Raw genomic sequence first — 17,135 nt, 5'->3', positions numbered from 1 at the left:
GTTTAACTGTTATTCCTATTACTTTTTGTTTGTTTGTTTGAAAAGTAATTTTTCATATTGTTGTCAGACTTTTATAGTTTATTGTAAAATTATGCCAAACGAAAAACATAATACATAACAAAAAGATAAGGATTGAATACTTTTTTATAATTAATATTTATTTTAGTCCAAGTGATTATTTTGTGTAAAAGTTGTTAATTAAATTCAGCCATTAGTCTGTTAGTAGAAACTCAGATTTAGATTGCAAAAAAAAAAAGGCTGATTTGAATTGAAAGATAATTTGAATTGTTTATTTCTATATTTATTTAAAAAAATCTGCAAGAATGATGTATGATGTCTTTTTACTCAGATCGATTAGAGGCTCTCTACCTTTTTTTGTCATATTACTGAATTTGGGACAAATATCAATGTTCCCATGATGGATGTTTTCAATACAAGAGTAAGCAAAAATGATCCATCAGAAGCCTTTTCAGTTCCTCTGCTAGCTTATTGTTTATTATCTTATTAGGTGATATTCTTGAACTGCTGATTTTGTTCTAACCTAATCAAATCAGTAAGCATAGCTATAAACTTATTTAGTTATGCAATGATTCATAAGATTTATATTAACTTATTTAGTTATGATAAATTCCTTTAAATAATTTTTATTTCTTTAAATAGGCTATGGTTGCCTTAATTTAAATTCATTATTTTAGCATTTTTGGTTTCGTTCTATTGTTTGATAATGTTTTTTGTGGGTTTTTGTTTGATATTCTCAGGGGTTTATCCAGGACAAATTTACTACCGTTTAGCCTTATCTTCACAATTTCAACTTTAGGAAAAATGGTAGTTTCACAAAATGCTTTTAAAAAAGATTCTCTTCCCCGCCTCTTAAATATTTGTTTTTGTATCCCCATAAGAAATGATAATTCCCTGGTTAATTCCACATGTACGAATAGGTAGCTGCATGGTAAGCCTAAACAGTTGTTTATGCCATATTAAAGCGAGTTTTTTTTCCGCAGAGTTTTTTTTTTTTTAGAATAAAACAACGAGGTGCTTCCTCTGTAAACTTAACACGAAGTTGAAATTCGTTATTGAGAAACATTATTCTAAACATTCGAACATTGTTCTAAATTTATTCTAACAGACCTTTATTTTTGTATGAAATTTTTTTTGTCTGTGAATCTTTTTTCTATATGGGCCCAAGGGAAATGTTCTCATAATGAAAATAACTTTTAGTGCAAGTACTGCTAATGCATGTTTTTTTTTAAAATTAAAGTTGAAATTTAACAATGGACAATGATTTTTATGGATTTTTGAATTTGGATACAATTTTAAGCCCAAAATTTTACAATAGCAAAATTATCTTTGAATGTATGGGGAAAAATATATAAAAATTTTACTAGTCATAAGGGATTTATATTTGCAGTGACAATTTGTGAAGATATCTTCTTACTTTACTATATTTTTGTGTTGATTTTTTAATATAATTTTTAATTTTCACAAATTATGTCTAAATTTTCCTGAATTTTCCTCTCATAAAAACCTAGACAGACCCCTGATTCTATTTCTGCACATGCTGAAAAATGTGCTTGTCCATTCAGTATAAATTTTTATTTCGTAAAGATACATTGATCTTGAAAAATGAATGACAATCAACGCATGGAGCTAAATTTTAATGACACAGGGGTAAAACCTTAAATATGCTAATTTTTTAAGGCAGACAATATTTGAAGTTACAAACAAATTCTTACTAAAAAAACAGGGATAAAAGACATTTGCGAAAAAACCGAAATTCACTTTTTTCTCCCAATTTTTAAAATTTTCGACAATGTTCCAAAAATTTTAATGTTTTTGAGGATCCAACTATTACAGAATAACTACCCCCCCCCCATAACTACCAAAACCCAAGCCACTCAAACGATAGTTGTTCGTGGAGCACAGACTTTTCCCCCCTGCAGTAACCTCATAAGAAAGAATGATCCTCAGAAAAAATTAGGTGGAGCAGCAGGTTCGCTGTTGCCTTGACAACTGCTACTTCTGATATAGAGCAGAAAAAGTGAGATCCTTGACTTCTAAGCAGTCTCGTTTCAGCCGCCGATATTTGATCTGGGGTATTCCTCCTTGATGCGACGCACATTGAATTTGCACATCTGTTTATTATAGTTCTCACGACTCCTCTAGTTCTTATTTTTGGCCGTTCCTGCATTTGTCCATGCATATGTTTGTTTTTCATTTACTTGTGTTCTTTTCACGTGGTGCATCATAAGATGAATTTATTTTAACGATGGAAGTCACTTTGATAGACGATCACAAAGTGCATACGATCCATGCTGCTGAAGAAAATAAATTTCGAGTTTGATTGGTTAAATAAAACAGTCAAAGTGACTAAAACTATTTTTAACAATCAGAAGATATTAAGGTGAAAGTCAGCAATTGTTTTAATTTAAAATGATTGACTGGCAATTAATTTAAAATGATGATTATAAAGCCTTATATATTGCGTAATGTTCTTTAACATAGTAGTAGCCAAAGAAGTTTTAAACTATATTTAAGAAAAATTTAAATTTCACTGTCTAAATGCTTCTGCCTAAAAATCTCACACCAGAGTTAGAAGTTATATTTTTATATTTCTCATTGATATTACAGTATTACATAAAAAACTCCCTCCCACTTCCCAGTGTCTGTGTTGTAAAAGTTCAGATTTGTTTATTTTTGTCCTCTTTCATGTCTGAAAAGATAATTTTTTTTTTTTACAGTTTGTCTTGTTTTATTAGTTCCTTAGACATGGCAAACTATGCGAAAAGAGAAATTAACATTAAGGGACCCAAAATTTGAAATGCTCTCTTGCCTATTAGGACATATTTCCAGTCATCAATCCAAATCAACCCAAAACAAAATTTTTTTTTTCTGATATTGTCTGTACTAATTAATTAGCACAATTAAGGGTAGCTTCTTGAATCATTAACATTGAGTCCTAACACATGAAATCCGATCATTAAAAAAGTTATTAAGGTGTTTTTTTTTTGTCTGCATTAAAACTTTTACTAATTATTTGAATGTTTTCATTATAAATTCAACTTTTTATGGTAATAATTTTATTCTAGTTTATAATTTATTTTAGTAAAAATTTTTTATGAAGGTGAAAAAGAACACTGTTGACTATTTCTTTAATGTTTCTATATCTATTTTTTAAGAAGATTACTTGACAAAACCAGTCTTTTTCCATTAAGAAAATTTTTTTTTGGGATTATTTTTAATACAGGGCTCTTTATTGATATTTATTTAAACTAATATGGAGTGATTTTTTGAAAATGTTGACCTCTGTTTCTTTGGTTCCCCTTACAATTCTCTTTCCCCTTCTTCTGTGTTTTGCAAATTTCATATTCTTCACTCTGGAGAAAAAATGAAGTATAGTGGTTTAAAGTATAGTTCAAGTAGTATAATGAAGTTCAAATCAGATATCTGGCTAGGTGTGTTGTTACTTGTTCCTAGATGACACTTCAGTTTTATTGCTGTTCGTACTTTTGTAAAGTTTACTGTAAAGTACTTTTGCATCAGTGAGCGTAAATTGTTTTAAAAAAAAAAAAAAAAAAAAGCTATTATTGCTGTTCTACAGAAATTGTGCAGTATTTCATTTGAGTAGTCTTTAGTAGAGGCTATTGCAAACAAGAGGTATAGACTTCTAGTTATATTACTGAAAGTTATTTTTGCAGAATATTTTTTAGAAAAAAACTTAGGTTCCCTTTCTCAGGTCCTTTTGGTCTCATTTTTTACCATTTTATCCCCGTTACCCCCTTTTTTTTTTTTTAACTTGAAAGACTGTTGAGAGCCCTGTTGATTTTTTTATCTAAAAATATTGGTGTTTTTTCTTTTATCTTTATCCTGTTTTCATGTTCCATTTTCTGTTTGATTCCATTTTTACACACGGTTTTTTCTGGTTCTTGTCTTTGTTTAAATATGTATTTAAAAAAAAAAGAAAATTATCAGCATTTTTCCTACTTGATAATGAGTGAAGTGATAAACTTTCATACCCTTCATTTTAAAATTATTTATATTGTATTTTTTATAAGCAATTAATTAAAATTTTACCAACTTTATTGTTATTGATTATGTAATTTTTACTTGAAACTGTTTGATTCAGAACATATGTGAAATTCACTAAATTGCAGCAAATTAGGATTTTGAAATTGCACTTATTATTTTTTTTACAAATATTTTTAGCTTTTTAATCTTAAAAAATGTAAATATTTGTAAAAAATTTTGTTTATAAACCTACCTTTCAATCAAATCTTTTGTAAAAGTCAATGTTGTTTTTATTGTTTTATAAGGTGCTTGAAAAACTTATATGTTTTCTTACTTATTGTATTTTTTTATGTTCAATTCTGAAGAATTTTTCAAAGGTAAAAAATTATACAAAAAAAATTTAATTTTTTCCTTTAGATAGACAATTTTGTCTCATTAGTGTTATAATTTTTTATAATTTTTAACAAGTCTGCTGTTTCATGCTTGCTTCAATTGCCAGTTCAGTTTGATTTTGTTCTCAGCTGGTTAGAATCTGTGTATTTTATATATAAAAAAAAAATTTTGTTTTTTCAATGTCGGAATTTGAATAATCAAAAATAACCATTGAAATTTTACTAGTTTTGTAAGAAAGAAACTTAAAGGAAAAAATTCAAAATTTAGATCATAAACTTGTTATTATAAAATTATTAAATATTTTTAAAATTGCTCTAGCTTACTCATCTTATATTTTAAAAGCACCTTGTTCCTTTGAAGCCTGTGAGAAGCTTTGTTTTTCTGAATAACTTGGTTGAAAAATCATTTTTTATCCTGTTTATTGTTAGTGTAATCACATGAGTTATATGAGAGTGATTTTCAAAAAGAGTGTTACCAGGAAAAGAAATGCAAGCTAAATTTAAAAGAAGTACTATAGTTGGTAATCTTATTTGGACGATCTTCCCGATTAAGTCTAAATAAATTCTGATTCGCAAAATTCTAAATTGCTAACAAAAATATTCTTTTGAAACAGATTTTAATTTAAGTACTTATTTAAAATAAAATTTATAACTGTTTCAGCTTCCCATCAGAAAAAGTAAACATTTTGGAGTATCAGAAATTTTTTCCCCTCTATTTTAGTGACCATGTATTTTAGTACCTGGTCATACCCAAATTTACCATACCATGTCTTGCCTTGAAAGTAGATGTTATTGAACAAAGTAGAACCATGCTATTACTAGACTAAATCCTTATTGTTTGTTAGGGTATGAATCCTTAGTAAACGTATAATAACCTGGCTGAAATGATTTTTTATAACTGTAACGACACAGCAAAACAAACTAATCTATATAGAGACCATGAATTTAACAACAACAGACTAATATGTTAGCTCCTTCTTACTTAATAGATTATAATTCAGAGTCTGTCCACTAGAAAGCAAAATTAATTTTGCCATTATCGAGGTACTCAGTTTTTTTCTCATTCTCTCCTATCTATCTATTTATTTTTTTATAATTATTGAAGTTTGAATTAAACTTTTTATATGATTTTTTTCAGCTAAATCTAATTTTTATTTTCTGCAACAGTGTTGATTTTTTATTCAGTAAGCAGTTTAATAATTTTAATTAATACAGGGAAGTAATTTTTATTTTACAGTATTTGATAGCATGATTAGAAAGAATTGTTTTTACAAGTTGACTGTTTTCATGCATTGAACAAATTAGGAATGATGGATACATTTTATATCTTTATACAGACGCAACATTTATATATTTTTTAATTGCTTTTTTCGTTATTGAAAGCCAAAATAACAATTCTTATAATAATCTTTCTTTTGTTTATTTTTCACCCACTTTTTATCTAACTAAATTATTGGAAAATTTAGAATAAAAAATTACTTGCCCAAGAACTAAAAATACAATAGAAAATTTAAACTGCCTAATAAACAGCAGGAACTTAGTTGTTAATCTCCAGAACTACAATGTATAAAATTCTTGATTCTTAAAGGAAACATTTGTTGCTTGTTTTATTCTTTTCTTTTTTTAAAGTTGCAACTAGCTCAAAATGTCCAGAAAAACTTTGCTTGACAATTTTTTAAACCTGTTAAAAAAAAATTACTTGACAATTTATGATGTTTAAAACTAATTTTATCTTTCTCGGTTCTCTTCCTTCATTAAAAGCAATTGTCAATAATCAGCCAATTTTGTGTATTTTAATTCATTCTTGTAGTATTTACATAACATTTAATTAGTGAAATTATATCTTGATGAATAAAGCATATTGTTTAAATTTCTGCACATTGTTTAATATTATGTTTGTCGGTTTTGCAGTACTAAATTTTTATTTGTTGCATATCAAGATTCTTAATCAGAACTGTGCTTAAATGAGTTTTTTTTAAATAATTGTTTATCTATTATATAGTACTTTTTATTTATTATTATATAAACTTTATAAAAAGCTTAATAAACTAAGTTATTTCTCCCGCAGTATTATTTATTTTATTTCTAACTATTTACGTTTAATTTAAAGGCTGCTTTTATGTTTTTTTTCCTGTAAAGATTACTTTTGTAATTTTTTATTTTATTTTTTAGCACATCAGCCATGTCTCTCCTTTATGAATGCATTAATACAGTTATTGCTGGTAAGTTGGTATTTCAAAATATATCTTGCACTGTTTAATTTTTTTCCTGATACAATTCGTATTGAAAATTCCAGAGGCATTAATTTTTTTAAATAAATATGCGATAATTTAATAAGTGTTCTTTTAATCAGAAATAATTTTAAAACATAAGAATGTTTCGCTTTAACACATTTACAGGAAATGGATCCTTAATACAGTATTTTTTATGTAATGTATTTGCATATGTTTTAAGATAAAGATACATAAATATTTTTTGTATTTGTTTCAGTTTTAATCTCAATATCATCTGGCATGCCAAACCATTCTGCTTCGATTCAGGTACAAATTAATGTTTTATTTTTGTTTCATTATTACCTTCTTATATCCGTGTTTTTGGATGTTCATCCTACTTATGATTTTCCTTGTGATTAAAATTTTCAGACTCATAGAAATTCTTTTATGGTTATTCTACTTTCATTTTTTGTGAGGTGTAAATTGCACTTTGTTATTCATGCTTGTGCAATTTTTAATTAAGTTATCACAATTTATATTCATGGGCTTTAAAATTTCACATTGGGATTTATATTTTCTTGATTTACAGATAAAGCAGATTCTTCATGTTTCTGCAATTTGCAAGTAACATGACATGTTAGAATTTTTATTTTTAAAAATCACAATTCTTTTTTAATCAGAGTATGGGATACTGCAGGGTTTCATAGTTATGCAATTTTGGAATCACATGCATATTTCCTTGATTTATATATTATGCAAAATAATTTCTTTTTATATTATGATTTATTATACAAAATATTTGAGTTAATAAATAATGTTGAGTTGAAGAAATAGAGTTCTCTGATTTTGAAATATTGCCCCTGGTCTCTCTCTCTTATTTTTAATAATGAGTATTATTAAAAATCTTTCCACAATGGTAAAAATTTTCCATGAACAAGGCTTGTTTGTTCGTGTGAATTATTCATATCCGGTTGAGTCTTTTCAAGAATTTTTTAATGTTTAAAATTAAGTTTTTTTCCTTTAACTAACGAAAGTTATGAAAGCTTGTAATGTATGTCTAATCAATATTTTTTCCCCTGCACCTTAAACAATAGTAGAAACAATAAATTAAAGAATAAAAAGAAATTTAAAGCAACAAGAAATAATAAAAAACAATTAATCTCATTCTTCAAAAGGTGATTCAAAAGAATGATTATGATTGTTTATTTTCATTTCTTTTATTAAGTGAGAGTTTTACCTTGATTGTATAATTAGTTTTTTTCCTGTTTATTCTTGGATAAGTATAAAAAATGAAATGTTGAAAATGCTTACAGATCATATCTTTAAAAGCAAAAATCACACAAAAAGTTTTGCATGCAATCGATTGTCCATATGCTTCTGGGTTGCAGCTTTTCAAATAAGAAGGATAGTTATAAATATTTGAAGATTCAAGAAAAATGTTAAGATCTCATAACAAAACTACAACTTTTATTATTTAAGAATTATTGTCCTTTTTTTTAAGCATGAATACTTTCCTTTAACAGAAAAAAATAGTCCTATCACAAATTTATTAAAGAAGATTTATAAATTGGAATCATTATAAAGTTTATTAGACCTTCTACAATTAATGATTCTACCACCTTTTAATTTCAATTTTATTGCTTTTTTCACACAGCAATTCTGCATCAAAAAGCGAAAAAAATTAAAAAATTCGTGAGAAAAAAATTGAACTGTTTTTTGCACAATTATAAGAACTGAAACTTAATCATTTCTCCTCATAAAAATTAAAAAAAACATGCACTCATGTTTGAGTTGCTGTGTGAAAGAAAATTTTAGTGGTTCAAATAAAAGGTGCTGAAAAAGCAATAAGGGTTATTTCTATTTTAACCAAAAACTTGAACATTGATTCCATGTAAACAATTTAAATTTAACATTTTATAAAAGTATAAAATTTCAGTGTTGTATATTTTTTTAATTTGGTACCTTTACTTAAGTGTCCTTTATTTACTATAAATTTATACATAATTTGATTAATATTATATACCTACATAGAATCATACTCCTTAAAATTATACTAATTTTAATTTTGTAAATGCTTACTGTTTATTTCCATGCTGTTTGCATTTCTGATTACTGATAGCTATTTTTAAAAGTTAGTATCTCTGTTATATTTTTGTGTGTTACATATTTCAAAAATATATCTTATTTCATTCAGCTTTGTGTGCAAAAACTGCGTATATTGATTGAAGATTCAGATCAAAACTGTAAGTAAACGCCTCTTGTATTTGCTTTAAGTGTTACTATACTTTTAATCTATTGCATGTGCAATTAAAATCTATTGCATATGCAAATAGGTTGTCCTTTCATTCTTCAGTGTAAACAAAATTCATAACATCATATGTTATGTTGGAAAAGGCTTAGTGAATCTAATAAAGGCTAAATTATAATAAAATGGATTTTAAAATATTGCTGAATATGATGCAAACATGAAGCATTTAATTTTTTTCTGAAGAAAAACGGAAACTCACTGTGTAAACTGTATTTGGTTCCATAAACATTACATTACTATCAAATTTAATACTGGTTATATTTTTCAGCAGACATTGTTTTTTTTTTATGATGTACAAAATTTTTAATGTAAAAAAAGGTTGCTTTTATTGAGAAAGTGTACTATATGTGTGTGCACTTGTTTAAAATATTTAAGTAATGCATGATTACATTGTAAACATGTAGTAACAATTAAAAAATTTCAATATTCATAAATTGTGTATTTTAGAAATAAAATGATCTGTATAAATAAAATTCATAGTTGTATATATATTACTGTTCCTATGCCATTTTCTTATTCATATACCATGAAAATATGGTATTACTGTTCCTAAGAGTTATTATAGATAGGAAAATAAGGATCTTATTTGAAAAGTTAGAAACAGTGATGGTTAAACAAATTATTAATATTTTTTCCAGAATTATTGAACTTCATTTTTCATAAGTGTTCTTAAAGCTTTTATTCAGGTTAAAGTGAGTTTTTTTTAATTTCCATTATAATTAGATATTGATATATTTTTATGTTAGATTTTTATTTAATTATTTTCTTTCTTAATGAGCATTAAAATTCATATTTTGTGGAAATATATTCCACAAAAATTGTAAATAAATCATTTTCATATAATGTTACTGTTTGCATCTACTTTTTATATCAGACTTTGTTGTATAAAGTTAAATTTTTTTTTATTCTTACATTAGTACTGGACACTTAATCTGTAAAAATATTTTATGTGATGCTATTTAATTATACTATTATATATTATGTTATATATTATTTGAATCTTCTGCTGAAATTGATGGTTAACTGTCTTGCTTTTTTAGTGAAGTATTTGGGTCTTTTGGCAATGTCTAAGATTCTAAAAACTCATCCTAAGAGTGTCCAGGCACATAAAGACTTAGTACTTCAATGTTTGGATGATAAAGATGAATCCATTAGATTAAGAGCTTTGGATCTTTTGTATGGAATGGTAATATTTACCTTTCATATATTTACATCATAGACCTTGAATATGTACACTAGTCTCTTTTTTGTTTTAGAATAGAAATGTTACTCATTATATTTCCATCATCTTTTTAATGCTTGCAACATTTGGCTTGCAGTTTTATATGTTCTTCACATCAAAACGTGATAACTCTAGTTCAAAATTTCAGAGTCGAAATGGCATATTAAAAAAATAATTGATAACTGCTAAGCAAAGATTAAAAAAATGACGGAGATTTATGATGGAATTGTCAAGAAAAAGTGATTACTCAAATTTGTGTATCTTAATGATATCATATAAAAATATCAGAATCTGAAAACAAATAGTGTGGAATGGCTGAAAAAACAATAAATAACCACCAAAAGAACAATCGTAAGTGTTCTGAAATCAGAAACATTAGAATCAGCATGAATTGAGTGTTTCAGAAAGTGATATCTAAAATTCGAATCTTGTTGTGTCTATTTTCAAAATATCAGAATTTGAAAAACGATGTAGAAATGTCAAGATAAAAAAAAATCAAATAACTGCATGGATTTGGACTACATGGAAAATGGACCTTTTAAACATTTTGCACTTCTTCATTTCTGCACAAACATTCTGCATTTTGCACAAATTTGCACTTCTGTTTTCATATTTTGTAATCTGGCAATCTTTCTGCGAAAACATTTTTAAATCATTCTCGAAAAATTTCCCGTCCATGTAAGTAGATCTGATTTCGCTACTCGCTTTATAGTCCATTTTTTATACTGTTTTTTCTTTTCATTTTATTTTATTTTCTGTTTTTACATGTTATTTTTACTTATATTTACTTTTTGTGTTTTATTTTATTTGCTGTAATTTTTGTAAAAAATTTTTTTGTGAGTGCTCCTCACACTATTGTATTAATATATTTTGCTTTGCTTTATTGATACAATATCAGAAAGCACTCTGTTTTGCGGATATAATCGTGTGGGCTGATGAAAAGATTATATCTTTTTTTTCCGTTTTTTTAAAATTAAATTTCATCCTATTTTTTTTTTTTTAACTGTTTGTTATTTTTTTTACTTATTCCCCCCTTTTTTCATATGTCTATTATTTTTCTTTGTTTTATCTTCATTTTGAACTTATATATATATATACATACAGTGAAACCCCGATTTTACGTTTTCTGTCGGACTAGCGATAAAAAAAGCTCGAAGCGGAATAATGTAAAATCAGGGTTAAGAAAAATCTATGCATATTTTTAAAAATTGACTCCTACCAGTTAAATTAGTGGAAAAAATGAGTAATCTTTACTTGCTTTTCGTTTCTAGCTACAATTTCGTATACAGCTCGTTCAATACTAACAATGTTTTGCAAATTTACTTCTTGATTTACATTTGCAAGTAAAAATTGTTTTAGAGTTTTTATGCTTTGTATTGCTTGATCAGATGTTGGCACATCTTCTGTTATTTCATCGTCATCAGCACTATCGTCGGAATCCGGCATTAAATCACTTATGAAAGGGATTTCTGAAGTAATGATATCTGTGTCACAGTTGATGTATGCATCATTGACTTCCGGAAGGTCCTCAACTTCAAACACGCTACCTTCTTCTTCCAAAACAGCAGTGCTCTCCTCCTCCGATATTGAAAATCCTGCTTTAATGAATCCATTGATAACGCACTTTCGGTCGACACTGTCCCAAGCTGAAGATATCAAATTAAGAGCCTCAAGAACATTAATTTTTGCCTTAGAAGCATCCTGAAAGTCACAAGAATCAAGAAACATTCGAGATTTTCTAACCAGTTGCTTCCGGCAACTCTCTTTAAATGATCGTATAATTCCTAAATCCAGTGGTTGAAGTTTGCTTGTACAGTTAGCTGGAAAATGCACATTTTTCAATTTAAGGTTTAAATGAGCAGTGCATTGGCCTAGGAATAAAATTATGTGGCGCTTTTGAAAATTCATTTTCTTATCCAGTTTTCAAAGAAAATTTTTAAATAATGCTTGCGTCATCCATGATTTTTTGTTTGAAGTGTAATCGGTAGAAAAACTTTTGATATTTTTGAAACACCATGGTTTCTCTGCTCTACCGATCACAAGAGGCGTTAACTTTTGACTTCCATCGGCATTTGCACAGAGCAAAACAGTAAAGCGCATTTTTGAAAGCTTTCCTCCATTTCAATTTTCACCTTTAATTGTCAATGTTTTGTTTGGCATTAGGTTGAAAATCAATTCCGTTTCGTCGCATTAAATATGTCACTTGGATTATAGCTTTTTAATAAATTTGGCAGAATTTCTTCGTTCCACTGTTACACAATTGTCATATCCACACTATCGGATTCGCAACAGATAGATTTGAAGCATAAATTGTTTCTTTTTTTTTAATCGATCGATCCAGCCATTTGATGCACTGAAGTCTTGGAGTTTAAGATTTTCAGCAATTTCAAGCGCCTTTTCTCTCAAGATGGATCCATTTATAGGAATCTTTGCTGCTCTGGCTTCCTGGAACCAGTTCATTAAAATGTTTTCTAACTCATCATACGGAGATGTTTTAAGGGTTTTTCTCTTCTTGGCATATTTTCCGAGTTTTTCAGCGTTTAGTTCTACTGAAGCTTCTTGTTTTAAAATCATTTGCAAAGTTGAATAAGCTATACCCAAAGATTTAGCAAGATCAACTTTAGTGCCATGAAATTCTTTAGCTTTTCGATGATTTCAGCCTTTTCGGCAGAGAAAAGCATTTTCGCTTCGACATCTTCTTTCGAGAAAAGAACACGATGACTGAGATTTCGAAAATGAGAAAAAATGCTATAGCTTTCAAACTCAAACAAAACCGACTGAAAATCTCATTTGGTATGCTAGCACGGAAAAATGAGTAAAACCATTTCGAACAGAATAAAAAATTTTTTTTGATCTCCTTGTAGAAAAACGCATCAAGCGGGATTTTCATAACAGGGGTAACGCAAAATCCGGGATTTTTTTAACATTATCGGTAACATGACGTAAGAAGCGGGATAGCGTACGAAACGGACAACGTAAAATCGGGGTTCTATATATATATATATATATATATATATATATATATATATATATATATATATATATATATATGTGTGTGTGTGTTATTTTCTATTAATATTATCCTTTTATTTAATCAATATATAAAATTTTAATGTGAAACCTTATAAATACGTGTATGCATTGAGTTCTTCAGTATGACAGCCCAGTACTTTTAACTACTGTGCCACCATGGCTCTTACTAAAATAAAATCTATGTATTTATTGTATAGAAAACTTTTAAAATTGGCTTTTTACTGTTTGAAATTTAAAGTATCAGCATTTTTTGAGAGCTGATTAAAGTTTGTCTGGTCTTAAGCTGACCGTGATTTTTGCATGACAAAATGTCAGTTAAAAAGTTTGTCCTCCAATGTGTGTGACATCTAATTTCTTCAATTATTCCTTTGTAGTTTCTTTACATTTGTATTCTCCTAATTCCACTGTCTGCTGCAGTGTCAGTCTTTTTTTAAAAATTATTTCCACAAAATTTATAAATAAAACAAAATTTTCTAAAAGATGAATGCATTTTATAGAAGATTCTTTTCCCACCCTTTATGTTATGAAACAAATATAATAACATGGAGTCCTTTATTGCTAGGTGTCAAAGAAAAATTTGATGGAAATAGTCAAGAAACTCATGACTCACATGGACAAAGCTGAAGGAGCACAGTATCGAGATGAATTACTTTCTAAAATTATTGATATATGTTCCCAAAATAATTATCAGTATATTACTAATTTTGAATGGTATGTATTACTTTCGTTAAAATTTTTCAAAATAAGTAGCTTTTTTTTAATATTCTGCAGATAATAAATATTTGATTTGCCTTTCTCAAATTTTACTGCATTTAATACATATTTTAAGTATTTAGCACATTTTGCATTCTTTTTTTGGTAACATACAATTGCAAATTTTCCTCCAACATATGGTGAAGAAAAACCTATTTTTACTATTAAGATTGGTGAATAGTTTTGCCAATCCATTGCTCTTTAAAATACTGCAACAACACAACTTTTGTTTTCTTTTTCATTCAAGGCTCCCTGGTTTGTAATGTGATAGCTCACTGCTGGTTTCATTAATAAAATATTTTCTTGTGTAAAAATATTTATTCCAGAAATACTTAAGGATTAATCTATATCACAATTTAATTTATTTATTAGCAATAATTGCAACTTCCTTTTTCATAGTCAAAGATGAAAATAAATATATAAAATAATGGCTTTTTAAAATTTTATTTTTGGTCAGGTATATTTCCAGTGATAAAAATTATCTTCAGTTATGTTTACATATGCTAGATCGTTGAACTAATGTAGTGTCCCTATTTTCATAGCTCTAATTAATTCATTTTATGATCAAACACTTTTGTATCGTTTTTTTTACTACTAATTTTGAAATGATTCACACTTTTAATTATTTTACAGGTATGTTAGCATATTGGTAGAACTTACTAAAATACAAGGAACAAAACATGGTTCAATTATTGCTGCTCAAATGCTGGATGTGGCTATTAGAGTTCAAGCAATAAGAAGTTTTGCTGTTTCTCAAATGGCAAGTATAAAAAAAAATCATTGTTTCTGGTTCAAATAACTTTATGCACTTGTTTAAACAACTATAAAGTGTCCTGTTCCCTATAAGTTACGATAAAACTTAAATAACTTATAGCTTCATCATATGGCCAAAATACACGAAGTTATGAAGAATTCAACTAATGTAGAATTGACTACAGTATGCCATTTGATTAAGAGAGAGTAAGCAAAATGTCATCAGAAGCAAGTAGTTTAAAACTTTGTTAAAATAAATGTCTTTTACAATTTTTTAATAGAATTAAAATATTAGGAACTATGGCAAAGTTTTTGAACTAATTAAATTGTTTGAATTATGCTTTTTTTTTCAATATTTGAGGAAAATTTTGACTTTTAGATAAGGTTTAATGTTCAAAAGAAATAAAAATGTCTTTCAATTTTATCAATTAAACATACTTCTTGAACTTTCATTTTTGCTATATTTTACAGTATTGCAGGTTCTTCCAAGTTTGATATGTCTTAAATCAATTACTGAAGTAGCATTTAAATTCAATCCTGGTATTTACACCACACAATTTGTAGCACTTATAGCACTTATTTGTTTGCACTTCCTTAAATGTCCCTGAAAACTTTACAGTTGAAGGTGGATATAAGGTCCCCTGGAAAGGCTTTATTTTTCTTCAAAATTTGTTTGTTAATGTGTGTTATTTATATCTTGATGTTAACATAAAAAAATTTAGCCACCTACAAGAGAATTAAAACAAGTAGAAATAATGTGTTCATTGCCTGATATTTACAATTGTCAATGCTGATTTTTATAAAAAAATTTTTTCTTACTAATTTTTGCTCATCGATACAAACAAGGAATAGAAAAAAAATCAAAATATTTATTTTAACATAACTTAAATTATTTTTTCTGTATATTGCGTAAACTGTATTTCAGTAATTATATTGTATCATCAATATGTGTAATGGAGGAGCTATATTAATAAATATTAAAATGTACCAAAATATTGAATTTTTGTCCAATCTATGTTGTTAAGATATTATATATTATTATTACTGAATAGAAATTTTGGTTTGTGTATACTTAGAATCCCTGCTAATGTAGAACACAAGAAAAAAAAAATCGAAGAAAATTGCCCATTAAACAGTTGATTATTTTTTCTTGAGAAAATTTTTATATAATTCTTACAAGTGATTTATTTTTAAAAAATAATTCATATTTTTGAGCAGATGTGTTTTGTCTTTCCACAGACATGAGTCTTTACCTTCAAAATATGAAACCTGTTTTACATATTTAAACTATATGTTAAATTTGTTTTTAAATGCTAAAATAATTTCTTCTTATATTGCTCAGTTAATCATTTTATTTTGAATTAATTTTCTTTTATTTTTCAGGCTATTTTATTAAAAAATGCACAATTTTTACAAGGAAGCTCTGATAGAAATAGCATTTCCGAAGTGCTTTATGCTGCAGCTTGGATATGTGGTGAATTTTCAGAGTATGTCAAAGCTGATTTCTCTTTCTTTTTTTTTTTTTAGAATATCTAAAATGAAGTAACTTTTTTTTTTAAAGAAAGAGAAAAGATTTATTATTTTTTGTTTATTTTTTTGCATGCAAAATGCTATACAGGTTTATAAACAAAGTTATCAAAACATTCAAAAATTGGCATTTTTGCACTTTTAATAAAACAACTGTCCAAAATTCATTTAACTTGAATTTTTGGTTTATTTCATCATAAAATTCTTTTTAAATAATTTTACTTTCAAAAAATAATAATTTTTTAATTAATATTTTGTTTGCAAAAAAATAAAGATCTAAATTTCACAAATTCTTAAAATTTCTTTAACTTAATGCAGAATCAATTCTTATGATATAAAATTTAGTGTACCTTGTAGTCAATATCCATACTTTTTGTCTGATTAAATATATATATATATATGTATATATATATATATATATATATATATATATATATATATATGTATATGCATCATAAAAAGCTTCAGTTAAACTTCTTATGTTATTCCTTTTCTGTAAATGTTTCGTAATTTATTATTCAAAACAAAATGCTCTTTCTCACACTTTAAAATTCAAATCCTGTATTTTAATCAATTGTAATTCAAGTATGCATTAACTAACATGTTGACATTTTTCATTTTCTTCAACATGATTCTGTCAACATGATTCTGACAATGAGGCGCCTTATTATCACAATCAGTCTCCCAAATATTTGTAAATTCAATATTACTTTCCGTTTTGCTATTTAAATCTTAATTTTTTAGTCCATATTTTATTTTATTTTTCTTTAAATTCACTTTGTTTACATTCTTGTTATTCTTTTTTTATGTCCAAAATTTTCATTTTACATTTCATGATTTTCTTTAACATTTTCATGAATATTTTCATTCTTTTTTTGTTCTTTGATTTGACATTCTTTTATTTATTGTCGAATATGACAAGTAATAGT

General features: G+C 26.8%; 1 protein-coding gene across 2 annotated transcripts in view; it reads left to right on the top strand.

Annotated features, from left to right (window-relative positions):
• The window catches only part of LOC107451020 (AP-3 complex subunit delta-1), a 72,723-nt gene that overhangs the window by 19,318 nt on the left and 36,270 nt on the right, over positions 1-17,135 (top strand). For both annotated transcript variants that reach the window (XM_016066984.5, XM_071187639.2), the window contains exons 9-15: positions 6,570-6,619; positions 6,888-6,937; positions 8,805-8,853; positions 9,959-10,104; positions 13,736-13,884; positions 14,560-14,686; positions 16,063-16,166. In XM_016066984.5, coding sequence (XP_015922470.1) covers positions 6,570-6,619; positions 6,888-6,937; positions 8,805-8,853; positions 9,959-10,104; positions 13,736-13,884; positions 14,560-14,686; positions 16,063-16,166 — 675 coding nt within the window. The remainder of the gene's footprint in view (positions 1-6,569; positions 6,620-6,887; positions 6,938-8,804; positions 8,854-9,958; positions 10,105-13,735; positions 13,885-14,559; positions 14,687-16,062; positions 16,167-17,135) is intronic.

The sequence above is a fragment of the Parasteatoda tepidariorum genome, chromosome 11 (genome assembly GCF_982258835.1).
Source record: "Parasteatoda tepidariorum strain Cologne lab strain chromosome 11, Ptep-v5.0, whole genome shotgun sequence".
In the NCBI taxonomy this organism is placed as follows: domain Eukaryota; kingdom Metazoa; phylum Arthropoda; class Arachnida; order Araneae; family Theridiidae; genus Parasteatoda; species Parasteatoda tepidariorum.
This window is presented reverse-complemented; position numbering and strand designations above follow the sequence as displayed.